Below are 22,015 nucleotides of genomic sequence, written 5' to 3' on the forward strand. Positions count from 1 at the left end.
ACCCCTTTCTGTTTGAAACACACCCAAATTGCCTTCTTATCTGAGAGCCAACCATGGACACAAGACAGCATCTGGAAAAGGTAGTAAAATTAAGGAAATTTACTCTTTAAAATGGGAAAGACCTATGCATTGAAGGCAGAAAGGAAGGAGCCAGAGCTAGAAAGCGAAAGGAAACACTGATGACCATCTACTAGATGCCAGACATTCGGTATGGGGCTTGAGGCATGTTATTTAATCCAAAAGAACAAGGTGCTAGAGTTCCCATCATGGCTCAGTGGAAACGAATCTGACTAGCATCCATGAGGATGCAGGTTCAATCCCTGGCCTCACTCAGTGGGTTAAGGATCTGGCGTTGCTGTCAGCTGTGGTGTAGGCTGCAGATGTGGCTCAGATACGGCATTGCTATAGCTGCAGTGTAGGCCGGCGACTACAGCTCTGATTCGACCCCTAGCCTGGGAACCTCCATACGCTCTGGGTTTGGCCCTAAAAAAAAAAAAAAAAAAAGAGAGAGAGAGAGAATAAGGTGAGGAGACATTACTGTGCCTACTTTACCAAAAAAGTATGATTTTAAAATGGGGAAGTGGTGAACAGGATCAAATGTTACAGATAGGAAGATACATTCTTTGGATCTGTTAACACACAAGTCACTGGTGGCTGTGCCAGGGCACTTCTGTAGGATAACAGATTATGACTCCAACTTCTCAAGACATTAAAGTCATAAAAGCATATTCTTTGCAAATATTCCGGGGAAGCTGTTTCCCCCCACCACCAAAAAATATTTCAAAATATGGAAAAGCATGTATAGATGAATAAGTTTCAAGCTGCATTATTTAAAGCAGCAAAAAGCTGAAAATAATAATAGGTCCAATAATAGGTAATGAAATATAGCATTTTAAATGATATATATGATCATGTTATAATAAAAAAGGCCTATATGACTAAAAAAGATATATTACAGGTCTTTTTCACCAATGTGAAGAACATGCAGAAGTTAAAAGATTTTTACTTTCTATTTCTCTTGTAAACATTCTGTAATTCCTTGACATTATTTTTATACTTACAACAACTAAAGGTACATACAAGTAAAGCAGAATATTGGAAAGACAGTAGGCATGGAAATAAAGCTCTCTCAAAGGTCAGAGGAGGATCTTGAGCAGAGGCTGACCTTAGGAGGAGGAAGCCTTCTTCTTCAGAGGCCAGAGAGAAAACCCAGAAAATGGGGGCAGAGACAGATGTCTGTACAATTCAACTACTGAGAGGGGTACCAACAGAGGGAGACCTGGGGTCCAAAGGGAGAGTGCAGGAATTGGGGTCATTCCTGCTGGGGAACAGGGGCTGCACTGAAGGATATAAGGAATAAGTCCAGCTGATGTTGGACACTAGTCATGAGGTAAGGTGTGAAAGTGGCTGCAGTACAGCACCCTGGCTCCTGTTTGAATTACTATGCAAAACAGATTAGGTCCAAAAAAAAAAACAACAACAAAAAAAAAAAAACAAAGAATAAAGTTCCTATCGTGACTCAGAAGAAGTGAATCTGACTAGCATCCATGAGGACACAGGTTCGATCCCTGGCCTCGCTCAGAGGGTTAAGGATCCAGCGTTGCTGTGAGCTGTGGTGTAGGCTGGCAGCTACAGCTCCAGCTTTTGACCCCTAGCCTGGGAACTTCCATGTGCCACAGGAGCAGCCCTAAAAAGATAAAAACGAACAAACAGATTAGGTCCTATTCCTTTGAGAAGAACTAGATACTCAGGTTTTTACACACAGCAAGCATTCAATAAAAAGCTTGTTCAATGAAACAGACTACAGGGAGGAGGATTTGGGCTCAGTGAAAGGAAGGAGGTCAAACTACTCATTAAAGGACACACAAAGGAATGCTTCCTGGAGAGGAAGAGGTGGAGAAAATTCCAGCGCTGAATGGACAGTGAGACAAAGCAACTTCTAATCCTCTTGGTCCACAGGTTTTATAAGTCTGTTGTCCACAAAATTTCCTATTTTTCACATTGTTACAGGTGCAGTCTCAACTCTCCATAATAAGCCTATTTAGGGCAGAGATCATATGACACTTCCTGGCTGTTCTCAGAACGTGCAGTACAGTCATACACAACATAACCCTGCCAAACACATCAGAAGAGTACATCTGTACTCTTGGGGCTCATACTGAGTTAACATTATAAATGTCCCTTTATTACTTAGGCTCTTAAATTCACCTGGGCTGGATTCAAGGAAGACGATCTAATACATAAAGATTGTATTTCTTCTGAATATTGTGACCCTAGACACTATAAAAAGCTCTCTTAAGAAAAAGCTCCTCAGGGAGTTCCCGTGGCTAAGTGGTTACCGAATCTGAATAGGAACCGTGATGTTGTGGGTTCCATCCCTGGCCCTGCTCAGTGGGTTAAGGATCCGGCATTGCCGTGAGCTGTGGTGTAGGTTGCAGACATGGCTGGGATCCCACATGGCTGTGGCTGTGGCATAGGCCAGCGGCTACAGCTCCGATTAGACCCCTAGCCTGGGAACCTCCATGTGCCACGGGAGCGGCCCTAGAAAAGGCAAAAAAACAAAAAAACAAGAAAGAAAAAGCTCCTCAGCACTGAGTGGTGGGCTTGGATGTCTGCTTTGCCATTTACTAGGAAATGTGCCCTCAGATGGGTCACCTATTCTCTTACCTTCCTCAGCTATAAAATGTGTAATAATATCCACTTATTAGGGTTTTCATGAAGATTAGATAGGGTAATTTATGGAAAGTACCCAATAACATTAATGTCCCAATGCGCTTGTCTTTTGAAACTTCCCAAACATCACGTGTATTATGGATATCCATACTACTTATTCTTCCACCAGAATCTACATCCTCTTAGGATCACACGATGGTTTACTTTCCTGGTATTGCTGATAACTCCCAGAAGAGTGTCTTTCCAGAGGATAGATGGACAATAAACATGTTGGATATTAATAATAAAAAAGAAGTGAGTGAGAGTTCCCGCTATGGCACAGTGGGTTAAGAACCTGACTGTAGCGGCTCAGATCGCTGCAGAGGTGCAGGTTTGGACCCTGCCCAAATGCAGTGGATCTGGCATTGCCACAGCTGCAGTGTAGGTTACAGTTGTGGCTCAGATTCAACGCTGGCCCAGGAACTTCTATATGCTGCAGGTGCAGCCATTAAAAAAAAAAAAAAGTGAGAGGGAAAACATGTCAGGGAAAATAAGGTAATATGCTTACTTAAATGAAACTTAAACGAAACAAAATACTGGATGGAAGTTATGAGATCTATAACTGAGCTTTTAGAGTTTCAAAATAAGATGAAAATTAAAATGCAACACAAAAGAACCTCGACAAGAAATAATATTTATTCTGCTGATAAAGCACTTTGAAAACAAAACTTTCCAAATATTAAAAATCCAAACCCGACTTAACCATAACTACGCATGCTATAATGAAACTCTGTCAATCTAGCTCTTGTTTAATTTATATGGTAACTGTAACCACATACTGTTACAGGTCATCCCTATTTCCAGGTGGTATAAAGAGTTACTTCATGAGGCCTGAAAGGTAATTAACTGGAAAGAAGTATAATTTCAAAAACCTTTCTGAAAAGTTAATTTTATAGCACTGATCGCTACTTTAGGATAAGGTAGGAAAAAACCTCAAGTCATTCACCTCCTGCACTGTAGTTTTAAATCTCCACACAGCAGTCCTGAAGGGGGTCTCTGCAAGTTGCAATGTAAAGAATCAAGTTATCTGTTAACCACCCACCACATACACCTTATTTCACTTAATCCTCCCAACACCAATTCAAGGTAAAATTAATTGTCCCCATTGTACAGATGAAGAAGCTGAGGTTCATGGAGGTGAAGTAACTAACTCAAGGATACACAGCGAATGAGGGGGGGTTGGACTCTAAGACTCCGGCCACAGCGCACACCTGAAGGGAGACTCATGGACGACACACCAGGAAAAAAAGCAAAGAAGTAAAATGTGAAGGAAACACATGATTTTCATGGCACATGCAACACAATTTCTGAAGCAGACAACATACTCACGACTTTAGAAATGATGCATCTTTCAAGCAAATCTGAAAAATTAAGGAAGACACATTATAAAGGCTGATGTATAACTGATATTAATGAGCTATTTTTAAAAATAAATTCCCCTAAACTACAGGATTTAGTTAAGTCTTATTCATTCACTAAGTAAAAAAAGTTCTGAGCATAACTTCTTGGGGCACCATCTTACAGACAAACAAAGGGAAGCATGAATGAGCAGAAGGTCTCGCTTGCAGGGGCCCAGTCTCAGCTGGAACTGAGTGTCCTCCTTTCCCATCCTCCAGTAACAGAGATGATGCCTCAGCCCACAAAACCCTTTTCCCTGCTTGCCTGCCTCCTTCTACTCATTGGTCAAGACGAAGTTCAAGTGCCACCTCCCTGGGACACATTCCCCCTTGAACTGCCAGGAAAGAAAGGGAGACTAACTAACTTGGAGCATAATGGTCTCTTGCTTCCTTTGCTCACAGTCCCTCTGTGAGCATCTAATGAAAGAAGACTTTCTTTCCATAATATGAGCCTTCAAAAAAAGATACCGAATGTAATTCCAATGGATTCTGCAGCTTCTGTGGTCCAAGGTTAAGAGTTCTGGCTACAGAGAAACAAACAAATACCTCGTAGGTAGTTAGCAGCACATGAAAACCTGACTCCTGCTTTAGGTCTTGCTGTAGGTGGGCTCTCTCCTCCTTGTCACCCGCATATGTCACACAGCAAAGACCTGGAGCACACCTGAATCCAAGCAAAGAGGAAGATGAACACAAACAGAGTCATGGAAAAGGGGAGCACAAACACAGAGTCTGGAAAATTACATTTCATGGAAGGGTTACAGATGTGCAGACCTCAGGATGCCCTGTAGCCAGAACAAGTCCTGGGACCCTGGCATCGCATCTACAGTAATGGGTAAACCTAAGGGCAGGTCCTCGTGGGAAGAGGGAGAAGGGTTGGATGGACATCTAAAAGGGCCTTGTGTTAACTCTATAAAGAAAATTGTTTTTTCAGAGTTCCCTGGAGGCCTAGCGGTTAAGGATGTGGCACTGTCACTGCTGTGGCCTGGGTCATCGCTGTGGCACAGGTTCAAACCCTGGGCCAGGAAATCCACATGCCATGGGTGCAGAAAAATAAAACTATTTTTCCACATTGGTTCCTTCCTACGAAATGTCACTATGTCATTATGAAAAAGATGGCTTCTTTACTTTAGCAAAATCGACTTTAAGTGAGTAGTGACCTTCAAGTTGCCAAGTAGTAACAATAACATCAACGGACCCTCTCCCCACCAGACTCTCAGTCTGTCTACACTGCCTCACGTCAGAGTTTTCTAGAAGAAACAATCTCACTGTTTAGGACAATATGTTGTTTTATCTATTCCACACAGCACCCCACCCCCCAAAAAATTAATATAAAAAATACAATTCCAACCACGTCTGCTCTGTACCTCTCCATCTCTTCTTTCCAGTTGCTCAAGACAGACAAGGGACAAAGAATCAGAAATGGTCCTTCATCATTTAATCTCCCTGCCAAGTAAATGAAGACAGCAATAGTCTGGAACACAGACAAAGAAGGCAGTTTTGATAACATTTCCACATGAGAAACAACCACCAAGGTCCCACAACTTTGTAGAGAACACTTATAATAGCATCAAAAAGAATACAAACACTCACTGTAAGAAGACCTGCTTTACAAAAAAAATAATGCACAATCTTCCACACATTAAGAGAGTCATGCAGTTGACTCTGCAGTCCGTTTGAGTCCTGGAACAACTATACTTGCTTTTACATAGAGAAAAATCCTGTCCATTCACTGTAATTCTATGTATCAAGGGTGGATAAAATAAAGGTAGTGACACAGTACAAAACCATCCCCATGACTAGAAAAGTCAAGTCCAAGGTCATGATCTCTTAACAAAGGTTCAGGCATTTTCCTCCTACTATAAAACTATACACCAGAGGCTGGCAGTCAAAGACGGTATTGAGTTGTAAGGAGCTATTTCAGTGGAGGTAAACTGTAGATAGTCCATGGCAACATACCTGGCAGGTCTTACCCAGGCCCATCTCATCTCCCAGGATGCAGCCATTCTGATAATGGAAACACTGGGCCAGCCAGTTGACTCCCTCCAGCTGATAAGGGCGTAGATGAATCCCTAGAAATCAAAAGAAACGGCAAGTCCAGTCCGAAGCGCAGACATTTCAGCACACACACACAGGCTATATTCAAGACATTAACTTAAAAATGCAGCCTAAACTCCCATACCCCCACACCTTGCTGGCTATATCCTCTGCTGAGAAGGTACAGATATGCAAACACTTGCTGACTTCCAAACTACTTTTGAGCAGACACAGACATCACTGTATTCAAAGCCTGCTTTAGACAGCCTGTCGGTGGTATGAGAGCCACTTGACAGATGAGAAGTCAGCCTGGGATTTGGCCTCTATACTGCCTGAGTCTCATGCTAGTGTCCATTCTAGGAAATGAGGTATTACTGATGCAACATAACATTATATGTCTGCTTCCTTAAATGCAACCATTTAAATATACCATCAAGGAGTTCCCACTGTGGCACAGCGGTAAAGAATCTGAGTAGTATCCATGAGGATTTGGGTTTGATCCTTGGCCTCGCTCAGGAGGTTAAGGATCCAGCATTGCCACGAGCTGTGGTGTAAATTGCAGATGCTGCGCAGATCCTGAGTTGCTGTGGCTGTGGTGCAGACTGGCAGCTGCAGCTCCGATTCTACCCCAGCCTGGGAACTTCCATATGCCACAGGTGCGGCCCTAAAAAGAAAACAAAAAACAAACAAACAAAAACATAAATGTGCCACCAAGCTAAAGGAAAAAATCAGGATAGGCCTAGTTTACATCATGCTTCAGTAGAGAAGCAGTGCCTTTAAGAATTGAAACAATGTTCCACAGGCAGTATTTAACAGTGCACAGGAAATAGCAGAAAATGTCTGAAACTCATATGGAGCTTCTACTGCCTCTCTTTTCTCTCTCCTTGGGAAAAAAAACCCCAATTTCAGAGAATAGCCATGTTTGGGGAGAAGGAAGATCCCAAACATACTTTATACAAGAACTATTATAGCACAGGGAACTACATCTAATCACTTTAATGGAACATGATGGAGGATAATGTGAAAAAAAAGAATGTATATAAATGTATAACTGATCACTTTGCTGTATAGCAAAAATTGACAGAACATTGTAAATCAAATATAATAAATTTTTTAAAAAATAACTATTAACAAAACTGAATCTTTCTGGTTTGAATCCAAGACCTTTAAAAAGAAACTAGTTGATAGATAATTGTAGAACATTAAAAAGATTAGGGCTCTTTTGCCTTAATCTGCTGTGGCTCAGTGGGTTAAAAACCCGACTACTATCCATGAGGGTACAGGTTCAATCCCTGGCCTCACTCAGTGGTTTAAAGGATCCAGCATTGCTGCAAGCTGAGGCACAGGTCACAGATGCAGCATGGATCTGGCGTTGCAGTGGCTATGGCATAGGCTGGTGGCTGCAGCTTGAATTCAACCCCTAACCTGGGAACTTCCATATGCTACAAATGTGGCCCTAAAAAGAAAAAAAAAAAAAAAAAAACAGCTGAATGCTACAAAGAAATTGAACGTAGATGACTCTGAAAAGGTGGAGCAAAGAAGGCACACTGGTTAGTAACCTTGGGACCCAGAGAACAAGGCGATGAGCTCATTGGGTTCCACTGACCAAAGGAAAGGGACAGTCTAAAATTTTTAGACAAAACCCACTCTACTTAAGCCAAACATCATAGGGGGAAAAAGTGCCCCTCCCACCACCATATCGGCGAAGACCAAGTGGGAGCCCAAGCCTCCACTCTCAAGAGGCTGTAACGAAGTACCCCAACACTCCCACTGGCAAGGTATCGGAGAAAGCTAAGGAGGAGCCAGGATTTTCAACCCCACTCACCAGTAATGAGGCCCCTGCCACTCCACTTCTTCCCCTGCTGTGTCTTGGAGACCATAGAGGGACTCTGGACTTCCAGCCCTACTAGATTATATGTGCCTCCTCCCAGCCATTCCCAGAAATGGGGCGTGTCAAAGGAGGCCTAATGGAGACAGGATTGTTTTTTTGTTTGTTTGTTTTTGTTTTTGTCTTTTTTGCCATTTCTTGGGCTGGCTGCTCCCACAGCATATGGAGGTTCCCAGGCTAGGGGTTGAATGGGAGCTGTAGCTGCCGGCCTACGCCAGAGCCACAGCAAACTTGGGATCCAAGCCGAGTCTGCAACCTACACCACAGCTCACAGCAACGCCGGATCCTTAACCTGCTGAGCAAGGCCGGGGATTGAACCCACAACCTCATGGTTTCTAGTCAGATTCGTTAACCACTGAGCCAACGACGGGAACTCCTGGAGACAGGGTTTTTATCACTGCCCAGAGGTAATGAGACCACGCCACCACAGTGTCAGTGGGGACCAAGCAGGAAGCCAGTACACACATCTTCCCCCAGAGGTAAGCAGGAACCCCCTCCCCATCCCCAGGTGTCAACAGAAGCTGAGAAGGGGAAGCCTGACTCCTAATCTCCACTTGTTAGAAAAGGTAGCAAGTCCCCTTCCCCTGCTGAACAGAAGGTTTAAATACTATCTGGAGTCTTAAAACATAGGATAAAAACGCACAGGCTTCAGTAAAAAAATCACTCATTATACCAAGAGCCAGACGGTTTCAAACACAATGAAAAAAGACAATCCACAGACACCAAAACCTAGATGACAGAGATGTTAGAATTACCTGACAGATTTTAAAGCAGCAATGATAAAAATGCTTCAACAAGCAAGTGTGAGCATACTTCAAACAAGTGAAAAAAATGGAAAGCCTCAGTAAAGAAACAGAAAGTGTCAACAAAGAAAAAAAAAGATAGTGAAAAATATAAATAACCAAAGTAAAAAGCTTAGAGGATGGATCTGACAGCAAAATGGAGGGAAGAGAGGAAAGAATCAGTGAATTCAGTGAATTTCAGTGAAGAAAGAACCACAGAAATTACTCGACCTGAACAAGAGAGAAAAAACAGACTGAAACAAATGAACAGAGCCTCAGGGAATTACAAGTCTACAACAAAAGATCTATATTCATTCACTGGCATCCCAGAGAGAGATGACAAACAGGACAGAGCTAAAAATAAAAATAAAAACTACTCAAAGAAAGAATGGCTGAAATCTTTCTATATTTGGCAAGAGACCTATGGAGTCAAGAAGCTGAATAAACTTCAAACAGAATAAAAGAATAAACCCAAATAGAAATATACACCAAGACACACAATTGTTTCTAAAAACTAAAGATAAAGAAAATATCTTGAAGGCAGCCAGAGAAAAATAATATGTTATCTACAGGAGAAAAAAAAAAAATCAAGAAGTCATTGCCCCAACTGTCTATCTCCAGGACCCTACGGCCTCAGCTGCAATCCATGCCAGCAAAATGGATGTTCAGTATCCCACCAAACTCCAGAGGTTAGGAGTCCTGGTCAAGAGCAACGGAGAAAAACTCAAATCCCTCCCAGACTATGGCCTCTCCCCCTCTTTCCTCTTTCAAATCTCGCTTCTGCTTGGCAAAAGCAAGTCACATGTACAAGAGAACTCCAGGGGACTCTGGGAAATGTAGTCTTTGGCTTTCTAGCCTCTAGGCAGTGGTAAGGCATGCTTGGAGGTTGGGGAAGAAATAAATTTGAGGGTGCCCATGGCAATATCCATTGTAGAGTTGTTTGAATTCTCATGCCCACCTCTCAGGTGGTGAGAGGTTTTTAACATGAAAAAGCAGGCAAAAACAATGAGAGATAACAGGTATGCATTTCCCTGAAACAAAGCATTCCTAACACACCTTTATGAGCCAATGTATTTTGGGTTTCTGAAGTTCACTGGATGAACAGGATGTATCTCTGACACTATTAAGAGGAGGAAGACCTCTACAAAGTTTCTGAATCACTGGAGAAAATAACTGCAGAAGAAAACACTGAAGTCAGAAATTTCCAGAGTTCCCGTCATGGTGCAGTGGAAACGAATATGACTAGGAACCATGAGGTTGCAGGTTTGATCCCTGGCCTCAATCAGTGGGTTAAATGATCCAGCATTGCAGTGAACTGTGGTGTAGGTCGCTGACAAGGCTTGGATCTGGCACTGCTGTGGCTGTGGTATAGGCCAGCAGCAATAGCTCTGATTAGAGCCCTAGGCTGGGAACCTCCACATGCCTCGGGTGCAGCCTTAAAAGGTCAAAAGGCAAAAAAAAGAAAGAAATTTCCAAAAATGGATAATTTGTTCCATATTTGAGGGAAAGAAATAAAGTCAAGTTCCTTCCTAGTACATTTCTAGAGAAATAAAATTTTTAATATAAAATAAATCATAATTGTATTAGAAAAAAATATTAGACCAATAATTATAAATTTACAGTAGTAAATCTCCTTCTAAGCAGAACACTAAAAGCAAAAATCATATAGTAAAAGGCCGAAAGATGTGACTGCAAAGAATTCTTAAATTTCACCACTGAAATACACACACACAGACACCAAAAGGCAAATTACAAATTAGAAAATATATTCCTGATATGTGACAAATATTTACTATTTTCAATGTAAGAAAGACCCTACAAAGCAGAAGGCAAACACCACAATTAAATAATGGGCGGCAAGCATAAATAGACAAGAAACAAAAGAAAGACAAATATCTAAGTGTCATCAATACTAGTAAACCATTAACATTAAACAATAAAACAGCATTTTTAACTTCGCAAATTTGAAAATATCAGTGTTGGTGACAGTGTGGAAAAATGAGCCAAATTCTATATACTCTTGCTCCAAAAATGCTGCCTTCGAGGAATTAAAAAATCATAGCTATAAAAATACTGTATTGCATATGTGAAAGTTGCTAAGTTCTCAACAAAAGGAAATTAAATTTTGTAACCAGACTTCTTGTGAAGATCATTACACAATATGTACAAGTATCAATCATTAGGTTATACACCTGAAACTAATATAATATTATATGTGAACTATATCTCAATTGTTAAAAATTCATAGCAATAATATTTGGTTACAAAGAAATTTATTAGTATTACTTAAAACAGCAAAAAACAAACCTAAATACTTAAGTACAGAGGCTGACTAAAATATAGCACATCCATAAACTGAAATACTCTGTACCTAGTAAACATGATATTGAAGACTAAATGATAAGAGAAAAAATTATGGTTTCCAAAAAAGCATGAACATGAAACCCCATTTTTGCACTTTTCCCTCAGTCCCTACCCCACCCTGGAAAAAAAAGAAAATAAAAAATTACTTATAATACATATGCATGCACAGACCAAAGACTGTCAGGATAGATAATAAAATGTTAACAGTAATAGGATTGTGTACATTACTGTTTTTTTCTTCATGCATGGAATATTACCCAAGCCTTTTACAGAGAATATGTACTACTTGTCAATCAGAAGGGGGAAAAAAATCAGTAAGCATTTTTAACCAACTCACAAAGAATTGTTTCTCAGAATATTAATTTATTCTGGCAAATACAAATAGGAATGTCAAGTTATAACGTTAAATAGTTATTCCTCAAAGTATACCTACTTTTCTTTCTCTCCACTACCCATTTATCCATTCCACCACCAAGCTTCCACATTTGTCTATTTACTTCTTCATTCACTCAATTCTAATTCACCCAAACTTGCAACCACTTACCTATCTTCTCAATTTCACTAAAACAGCACCCATCCATAGGTACATTTCTCCAGGTGTACTATCTACAATCTAATATCAATGTGCACATTCAATTCCAGCCTTCTCTCACACATGCTCTCAAAGTATCATATCCAAAAACACATCCAACGAAACAAAAAAATGCTTATCATATATAACCTTTGTCTTTTATAAACATATACCCTTTACACCAAACATGTAAACATCAGCCCCCCAAAAATTCTTATTTAAGTTGGATACACACTCCTTACAGACACAGAAATTCTTTTTAGGGTCACACCTAGAGCATATGGATGTTCCCCAGCTAGTGGCTGAAACAGAGCTGCAACTGCTGGCCTACACCGCAGCTCACGGCAACACCAGGTCCTTTGACCCACTGAGCAGGGCCAGGAATCAAACCCTCATCCTCTGTCTGGAATACTACTCGGATTCTTAACACGATGAGCCACAACGGGAACTCCGAGATACATTCTTATAGAGACTCAAGAAGGGAGAGGTCCTTCTCTTCCATTTCTGTATCCTATCCGATCATCTCTTTCCAACCCTCTTCTGACTTGGATATAGAACCGCACCTTTTGCTTCTTTCATAACAAAATCTCATGCTTCCTTGTTATTTAGCACACAGTATGAGTTCAACAAATACTTGTTTATCTATCTGAAAGCATTCACAGGCCCAATCTAAAAACTCTATGGCCCCACCCACTTTTGCATCCTCATCTCTGAACTTAACACCTAATACATGGCTTTCAGCAGCATTCAATAAACAATGAGTTAACGACTACCCCACTCATTATTATTGATCAAAGATCAAGACAATTAAGGTACTGCACTGTGTTCCCCACTTTACAAATAAAGAAAACAAGGGTGGTAGAGGTTAGGGGCGAGGCAAGCGCAGGCCAGGAAATACGGAGAAAGGATCTGGGTCTTTCCATTCAGAGATGCGGTCCGCCTCCCGGCCTGCAGACCTCAGGGGAGCGCTTCAAAGACTCCAGGGAAGGACTAGTATAAATAAAATAGACGGTTACATCCAGTAATGGGCGGAGTCTTTGCTTCGCTGCATGTTCCAAATTATAGCAGAGAGGGAGAATCAACAAGTGGAGAATTATCAAAGAACTACGCGCGCAAGGTCATCCAAGAAGAAACTGAAGCTTGGAGACCAGGTCTGATAGCTTTACACAAGCAACCAATTAACCCCCGGCCCCCAAGCCAGCCTCCAAACCACCGAAACACAAACTTTAAACCCACAGCCAGGACGTCCTCCGCTTCTTTAGAGAGGAAGCTCTTAACTTTGGGACAGGGGCCTCACCAAGTCGCCCCCTTTCTCAGAGCCCGTGTGCCGGGGGCCAGGCCCGCGGGCGGCCAAGCTTCCCCGCCATGAAGCCCGTTCCTCCGCGCTGAGCACACGGAGCAACGGCCACCTGGTCCCAGGCGGGGTTCCTCTCCGCCCTGGCCCATCGCAGGAGCGGGGAGGGAATGCCCTGGGGTCCGCAGGTTAAAAACCCACAGGACCGTCCAACCGGGGCACCGCCGGACTGTTCCTGGTGCCGGCTCCCCAGCCCGGGAGAGGTGAGTCCCCACGAGTCGGCAGACCCGGGGGGAAGCTCGCCCGCGGCCACTGACCTGTCAGGCCCCACCGCCGGAGATCCTGTTCCTGCACCCGCGCCCGCGCCGCCTCAGTTCGGCTCTGGCTCTGAAGGGCCAGCAGGAAGCGGGGCATGTTGCCCGCGGAGGTCCCGGCTTCCGCGCGCTCCATCCCGCCCGGCGAAGCCCCACCCCGAGACGCCCGGCGCGCTTCCTTCCCGACGCTCGCGGCCGGACCGCGGGCGCCGCGGCCACCAGAGGGCGCGCCTAAGCTGAGTTTTGGACGCTGTGGGTGCTCTGACGTACCCTGCGGCGGCAGAGAATTGCTTGCAGCTTGCAGCCCTGTGCACGTGGGGCCGCTCATTCTCACTCATCTGCTTCTGGTTGTGCTTATTGCCCGCTCTGGAGGATGATGACCTGAAATGCTTGGCATGTGCTCCTCGTTCGCTGATTATTTAATCAACATTGATTGTCCCGTGCCAGCTACTCTGCTGGGGTCTGGGGTTGTAGCATTCAATTATAAAACAGTTTACACAGTAATAAATTGGTTTGGGCCCTGAAATCTTCTTACTTACTCCCTGTTGTCTGTAGGCCAGGGTTAGAAACCTCTGAATGGTAATAAATTGGTAAAAATCATGAAAGTGTCATTACCACAGTGGATTTCTCAAGTGATTATGGGGCGCAAATTGAAACGATGTGTTATATTGGGGGTTACCATGACTGAACATCAAAATGAGTGGATTTATGATGTAGTAGTGTATCACTAATACAAATATTATGGTAATAACCAAATAGCTTATATTTATTGATGTAGTTAGAGTTGCTGCCTTCAGAGCTTTACATGTATTTATTTTCTCATTTAACCCTCACAAGATCCCTTAAATAGGTACCATAATTGTCCCCACATTACAGATGAGTAAACTGTGGCTTGGAATGGTAGTTGACAAAGCTGGAATAGGAACTATATTATTTGCTGGATAAGACCATAAGAATATAATTCCCAGAAGTTCCCTTGCGTCTAGCTGATTAAGAATCCAGTGTTGCCTCAGCTGTGGCACAGGTGCAGCTGCAGTGCCAGTGGAGTACCTGCCCTGAAAACTTCCGCATGCCACAGATGCAGCCAAAAATAAAAATAAAAAAGAACACTGTTCCCACTTAAGTTAATCCTGGTGCTTCCATCTTCAGTAAACGCAGGTTAAAGTTGCACTCCCTCCCATCTTCACCATCTGAAACAGGGGAGGAAATTACCAAAGAGGTGCCTTCAGGTTGGCTTATTCATAGAAATGCAAACAAAGCACTATCTGTGAAGCTAAATTTGTCTTAAGTCATTCTGCTAATAGCGAATGAACATCTACTACTACAGGTCAAGCATTCTCTTGGCACTGGAGGTAAGAGGGTAGTATCATAGAACATTTAAGCAAATTAATACTAAGTTTATATTTTATTTATCATTTATTTATTTGCCTTTATAGGGCCGCACACACAGCATATTGAGGTTCCCAAGCTAGGGGTCTAATCAGACCTATAGCCGCTGGCCTACGCCACAGTCACAGCAATGTGGGATCGGAGCCACATCTATGAACAACACCACAGATCATGGCAATGCTGGATCCTTAACCCACTAAGCAAGGCCAGGGATGGAACCTGCATCTTCATGAATAATAGATTCGTTTCTGCTAAGCCACGAAGGGAATGCCGCTAAGTTTATATTTTAAATTAAGCTTATTTTTAAAAGGAGGAGACAGGCGATAAACACATAAAAATCAGGCGGTGACCCATGTTAAAGTTAAAGAGAAACAACTGCTTAATGGCGCTACATTTATTTGCTACTTGGCTGGTTTCTCCAAACTTTCAGATAGATTTGTATCCTTTGCTGATTTCTCTAGAGGGAACTCTGTCCTATGTGGCTGCTCCTGAGTGGTTTTTACATCCTGGTCTCTGTGTTTGATTTATTTCTTCCCTTCTAGGTTCTGTGGATAGACTTAGCCACTAAGGCAGCAACATCAACCACCTGCAGCTCAAACAAAAGAGTGTTTACTACTTATAATGTGAAGAACATTTGCTTTTGTGTAATACCAGAAATAGGGTACTAGCTATAAGCTAAGTGTTCTGGTGGAATGCGGAATCTGATATCTAAAATATAGCTAAGAAAGGTAACTGAGAGGCTTTGAGGCAGCTAGTGAGATAATGCCTGGATTATTACTCTGAATGCTGTTTGGAAAGTCTGTAGAAGAGGGCAGAGTGGAAGCAGGGGAACCAGTATGGAGACTCCTGCAGGCAGCTGGGCAAAAGGTGATAGTTGCTGGGCCAGCAAGCTGGCAGTGGGGTGGAGAACAGTGGTCAAATACTAGATACACCGATACATTGAAAAGGTAGAGCCTATAAAATACACTGATTAAGTATCTGAGAGAAGTAGAGGAATGGTAGAATGGAGTTTCCATTTTTGGAGAGGAGAAGACTGAGAATGAGGAGGTTTGGGGAACATGAAGACTTCATTTTTGGACAGAGTTGCATGAAACAGTTACTAAATATTCAAGTACATATTTTGAACAGATAAGCAGAGAGATTAATCTGGAGTTCAGGGGGAACATTGGAACTGAACATATAAATGTGGAAGACATCATTTTAGGAGAGGCCAGAAATCTTGGCACTAGATGGGTCCCCCTAAGAGATGATTGGACAACTAATATTTAGAAGTCAAGAAGATGAGGAGGAACCAGCAGAAGCAGAGCAGGCTGAGAGACAGTATGAGAACTAAGACCATACTGTCCCTGAGCCAAATGAAGAGGAGTTTCAGGAAGAAGTGATTATATCCAATGCAGCTAAGACGTGTACTAAAGATAGAATAGAGGAATAACCACTGGATTGGGCCATGTGGTGGTCATTGACAAGAACAATGTCCATATATTGAAGTGGGTTTTTAAAAGGGAGTAAGAGGAAGCAAAGTGGAGACAAAGGTCTCACACCTCTTTCAAAGAGTTTTGCTGTAAAAGGCAGCAGAATACTGGGATCAATAACTGAAAGGAGAAATGGGGTCATGGGGAGGGTTGTTCTGTTTTCAGATGGGGGAGATTGGGGCATACGCAAAGCTGCTGGGAATGATCCAGTGGGGAGAAAAGCTGATGCTGCAGGAATGATGTGGGAGGTGGGACCCAGGGCAAGAGTAGAGCTGTGGCCTAGAGCGGGAACAAGGACAGTTCATGTGCTGGAACACAGATGCACAGTGCGTGCACAGTGCGTGCACAGACATGGTGCCAAGAGCATGTGGCAGATCTCCTCTGCTTCTGCTGTTTAAGTGAAATGAGAAACAAGGTCATCAGATGAGCTTGCCAAGGGAGGAGGGGGCTTAGAAGTCTGAGGAGGGAAAGGTGTGAAACAGTTGTCTGGGGAAGTGGGAGAGGGAACTGACTGGAGAAATAGGGTAACATGGCCAAATACATGTCAGGGACACTTGAGGTTTATGGTCATGAGACCAGTTAGCATTGTGTATGTTGGGTGCAAGCGAGGAGCAGTTAGAGAATTGGATTGTACTAGGCTGGATTTTTGCTGCATGAGTAAAGTAAAGACGGATTGTACTGGCCGCATCTCCAGTGTCTAGAATGGAGGTGAACAAGACAGAAAAATGTCCTGGCATTTGCAGAGCTGAGATTCTGTGATGAAAACAGACAGTATGGAGGGGATACAAATAAGTCACCAGGCAGTGTTAGTGCTAATCAGATAGCAAAACAGGGTCCTGACCTTAAGATCGGGGCTGGGGAGCAGCTCTGGATAGGATGCGTTGAAGAGCATGTCACCAACAAGATGACTTTTGAGCTAAGATCTGAGTGAGAAGAAGCCAACTGTGTGAAATCAGGAAGGAGCGTATTCAAGGCAGAGAGAGCACAAGGGCAGAGACACTGAAGCAGGGCTAGCAAGGAAATAAGAGATTTTTTAAACTAGGGAGGACACACTGGCGAGGACCTGGCCATTGCCTGGCCATTGGGCTGAGGGATCAAGAAGCATTGAGATTGACTCCCAGGGGATTCTGCCTTGGGTAACGGAGTGCATGTTGATGCTACCACTGAAAAAGAGAACATAGATGGTAAAAATTGGTTTTAGGGGGGGAAGATAATGACTTCACTTTTAGACATGTTGAAAATTCAACTCTACCTTGAACAGTGCCTGGCACATAATAAGCATTGTTGAGTGTTTGAATGGGGTGCCTGTAGAACAATTCTAAATTCCAGGACCTATGATGGTCATAACCTTGAGCTACAGAGAGGTTATTTCACGCATGAGCAAATTAAAGCACAGAAAGTTTAAGCAACTTGTCCAATGAGTTCTAATACATCAGGTCAGCGTTAACTGCTGGAATAAAGTATAACCCCAACTGCCTTTTCACTCACTGCTCATGTTATATAATCATGGTGTTTATGTTCACTCTCTGGTTTCTTACTCCACAGAGAAGGTACACTGTATGACAACAGCAGCCCAGTAAGATTAATGGTAACCAAATCATTCTAGGAATGGGCCTTTGCATAGGCCAGCATACCAAGTTTGACCAAGCACAGGTTAGTGAACAAGTTGTACTTGCTGTCCATTGTGTGCTGTATTGGGGAAGAGCAGAATGCTGTGTTGGGGAAGAGCAGGACACCACCTGGCAGCATCTAGTGAGCCAGCTATGGAACTTGGTTAAAATGCTGACTGTGGGTGAAAATTTGAACAGATCTCTTTTTGAGGGCATGGACTTAAGCCTTGGGGCACAGGTTAGGATTTGGTCAGGGCTCTAGGAGAGAAAAATCACTGTACTAGGATGAAAGAGACTGGGTTTTCTTTCTTCCAAGAATGGAAAATTTGCATTTTGATTTTTGATGTAATTATGTCTTTGGTCTCAAATAACACCTAACAAATTTAAAACCCAGAAGGCTGGGGGGAAATAAATTAAAGACAGTTCACATTTTAGTATACCAGCAAATAAGACTGCTTTACAAGATTCTTGCCCAGTCACTTCAGAAAATTACTACTAGGTTTTAATAGCAAAGCTAAGGGCACAACACTGGGATATTATCAAGTATACCTCTGAAGAAAAAGTCCAGAGATTGTAAACTTGCCATTGTGCACTAAAATTTGCCCACAGATCTTTTGTTGACAGGACTGTCAGGACATTGTTTGTTTTCCCTTTTTGTTTGTTTGATTTTTTTGTTTTATGTTTTGCCAAGCCTGAGGCATGTGAAGTTCACAGACCAGGGATCAACCCAGGGACAGAAGCAACAATGAACCACAGCAGTGACAATGCTGGATCCTTGGCCACCCAGGAACTCATCTTTTCCTTTTTTAAGTGTCTTTTCTCTGTCATGCCTTGCCATCAAATTAGTCACATATCATTTCACTCTTTCTGTTCTCCACCTGGTAGAATATTGTTTCTGCAATCAACCTAACTAAATCCCAAAGACCTTTTGAATATCCCAACTCTGGAATTTAACTTCTGTGACCTATTCCCACAGAAAGAATAATAAAATCATGAAGCCAAATGTTTCTCATGGCTCAGTCTACATTGAGAGAACTTTAAGCAATGTGAACTTGCTACCAGGCACTACAATCCTAAGAACTCATTCCCTGCTATGGTTGATAAAAGCCCAACACCATCTCATGGCCTAACCCCACAAAGCTGGGTCTTAGGTTTGAAAAATAAATAACTGTTACATAAATAACTGTATTCTTGAGGCTCTGTTACAACTTTGAAGCAAGGGAGTTCTCCCACCTCTGTCCCCACAAATTGCTCTAAATTGGCATGCACAATTAATCTTCCTAATCAAAGAGTTTTAAAAATGAGAGTGCTTCTGGAGGCCCTGTGATACACAACAATTTATAATGGGGATAAAATAGCTATCCTATAATGATGTTGTGAAAGTTAAAGGAAATATATTTTTTACACAGAACTACACCAATTTGAATGTCCAGAGTATAGTGATGGACAAAAAACCTTAAGCTGGGAATGAGTCTGGTGAACACTCGAGTATCTACATCTTACCAGTGGAGACGCAAGAAATTAGGAGGTATCTCTCACTGTTGAGGTCCCACTGTAACCCCATTTGCTCAAAGGAATCCAAATGCAAAAGTTCCATAGTGTTTTCTCTTGTGTGTGACTCACAGATACAGGGTCTGAAAGTAAACAGGAAACACACACACATACACAGAGTGTGGGATATCTACTCAATGCTGGGGTCCTGGGGTCATGGACAGCCAGCTTTGTTAGATTGTATAACTATTCCCAACTATTCACTTTCTCATCTATAAGATGATTGTACATACACACCCTTTGCTATATGACTTAAGTGCCTCCTGCAGGCAGAGCTCCTATGATTTTCTTGGTCAGTGGAATGCAAGTGGATGTGATGTACTCTAGGATATGAATTAAAACTAAGTGTTTGTGCTTGCTTAGGTTGTTCCTACACTTTGCCATGAGAGATATAGGAACTGAATAGGGACTGTGCTGTTTAAAAATCTTTTGTGATCTCTTTAGGTCAGTATACATTTTAAAAAATATACTTAAATACATATATGTGTGTGTGTGTGTGTGTATACATACATACATACATACATACGTGTCTGTGGTCTGTGTCTCATAATAGAGTCCTTTCCAATCTTGATGAACATGTATGAAGTTATTTAAAAATTTTCACTATTAATGCCAGCTAATACTTGAACCTGATGCCTAATAACTTATTCTTTCTTCTAATGATTTGAAATGCAAATGAAATTCCATTAGTATATACAGGCTATCTTTTAACACAACAATATTACACTATTTGAATCACTACAAAGTTACAGTTTGTTCTGAATATTTCAATTTTTGTTTTCCTTTTAATTTTTTCACAAATTTTCTTTTCCAGTAGTCAATATTAAATGCAGAATCAATTCATCAAGGTCCATTAAAAATTCAACTAAAAATTTTAGGGAATTCCCATTGTAGCTCAGTAGGTTAAGAACCCAACTAGTATCCATGGAGATGTAGGTTCAAACTCTGGCCTTGCTCAGCAGGTCAAGGATCTGACATTGCCACAAGCTGAAGCGCAGGCCACAGCTGCAGCTTAGATCTGGTGTTGCTATGGCTGTGGTATAGGCCTGCAGCTAAGGTCTGATGGACCCCTAGCCTAAGAACTTCCATATGCCACAGGTGTGGTCCTAAAAAGAACAAAAAAATTTTACTGGCTTGCCTCAACATTACCAATTAATGTTGGGAGACGGGGAAACAATTTTTATAATACTAAGATTTCCTATCTGGGAAAAAGATATTTATTCAAGTTTTATTTTATGTCTTTCAGTCAGGCTTGTTTTCTTCAAATAGTTCTTACATACCACTTTTTATTTATTTTATTTACCAGTATTTCTTAGGAAATGTTTTAAATTTTCCCACTATTAACAATGGGGTCCTTTATTCTATTACTTTTTCTAATTGGTATATAGGAAAAATATCAATTTATGTATGTTGATCTTATATTCTACCTCTTTATTAAACTTTTTAGAACAAATAATTATTCAGTTGATTCTTTTGGATTTTGAAAATTTGCACTTATAAAAATGTTACTGCTTGTTATTGTGGCCTTTAGTATATGGTTTTAAAATGTAAAATAAATTTGTTTTCAGAGGCAAAAATGGGTCAGCTATGCCTAAAAGAATGATAGATAATCATTAAAATATACATGGGGTCAGAAAGGATAAACAGCATCATCTTATTTTATGGCACTGCTAGACATAAAATTGTGGGCTATGTGGCTGACATAAGATTGTGGGCCAATCTGACCCAAGGTAATGAGTCCAACCTCTAATGTATCTCAATTTATTTACTGATTATTTTAAAGTTTATATACAGCATATTCACTCTTTTTTATTACAGTTTTGTGAGTTTTAATAGATTCATAGATTCTTTTTTAAGGATTTTTCAAATTAAAATATAGTTGACTTACAATGTTGTGCCAATAATGCATAGATTCTTATAACCGTCACCACAAACAGGATAAAGAACAATTCTAACATTCCTTAATCAGTCTCACAACCCATTCCTCAACCCTAGAAACCACTGATCTAGTCACCATCCCTATAGTTTTATCTTTTCCAGAACACCACATAAATGGAAACAGTATGTAGCCTTTTGAGACTAGCTTCTTTCACTTAGCATAATACTTTTCAGATTCATCCATATTATTTGTGCACTAATAACTTCTTCCTTTATACTGACGAGTAGCACTCCACTGTAGAGATACACCACAGTTGTTTATTTATTCACCTCTTGAAGGACATTTTAGGTTGTTTTCAGTTTTTGACAGTTATGAATAGTACTGCTATGAAACTTTGTGCACAAGTTTTTGTGTGGACACATTTTCATTCCTCTAGACAAAATACATAGAAGTAGGATTGCAGGGTCATATTTTAAGTGTTTAACTTTATTGGAAACCATCAAACTATTTTCCAGGTTGATTGTTCCATTTAGCATTCTCATAAGCTATGTAGCAGAGCTCCAGTTGCTCTAGAGCCTTACCAGCACTGGGTATTGTCGTTATCTTTTATTTTAGCCATTCTAATAGGTGAGTAAGGAGAGTTCCCCATTTGCGGTTTGTTTTTTTGTAATGACCTCACCTTCAGCATGTAAAAGTTCCCAGGGCAGGGTTGGAGCCCATGCCAGAGTAGTGACCTGAGCCACTGCAGTGACAACGCC

At 41.6% G+C, this 22,015-nt stretch overlaps 1 protein-coding gene across 4 annotated transcripts in view; it reads right to left on the reverse strand.

Moving 5' to 3' along the window:
• The window catches only part of CHD1L (chromodomain helicase DNA binding protein 1 like), a 51,491-nt gene extending 37,966 nt beyond the window's left edge, over positions 1-13,525 (reverse strand). For 2 of the 4 annotated variants that reach the window (XM_047784850.1, XM_047784848.1), the window contains exons 1-5: positions 13,360-13,524; positions 6,066-6,178; positions 5,474-5,580; positions 4,656-4,770; positions 4,042-4,073 (exon numbers count right to left, since the gene is read on the reverse strand). In XM_047784850.1, coding sequence (XP_047640806.1) covers positions 4,042-4,073; positions 4,656-4,770; positions 5,474-5,580; positions 6,066-6,178; positions 13,360-13,492 — 500 coding nt within the window. In that variant the 5' untranslated portion in view covers positions 13,493-13,524. Of the gene's footprint in view, positions 1-3,658; positions 3,709-3,873; positions 4,004-4,041; positions 4,074-4,655; positions 4,771-5,473; positions 5,581-6,065; positions 6,179-13,359 lie in introns of those variants that run through there. The other 2 variants (XR_007135535.1, XM_047784851.1) reach the window with 2 other exon arrangements.
• Between the last annotated feature and the right edge of the window lie 8,490 nt (positions 13,526-22,015).

This window comes from Phacochoerus africanus, chromosome 6 (genome assembly GCF_016906955.1).
Source record: "Phacochoerus africanus isolate WHEZ1 chromosome 6, ROS_Pafr_v1, whole genome shotgun sequence".
Classification (NCBI taxonomy): domain Eukaryota; kingdom Metazoa; phylum Chordata; class Mammalia; order Artiodactyla; family Suidae; genus Phacochoerus; species Phacochoerus africanus.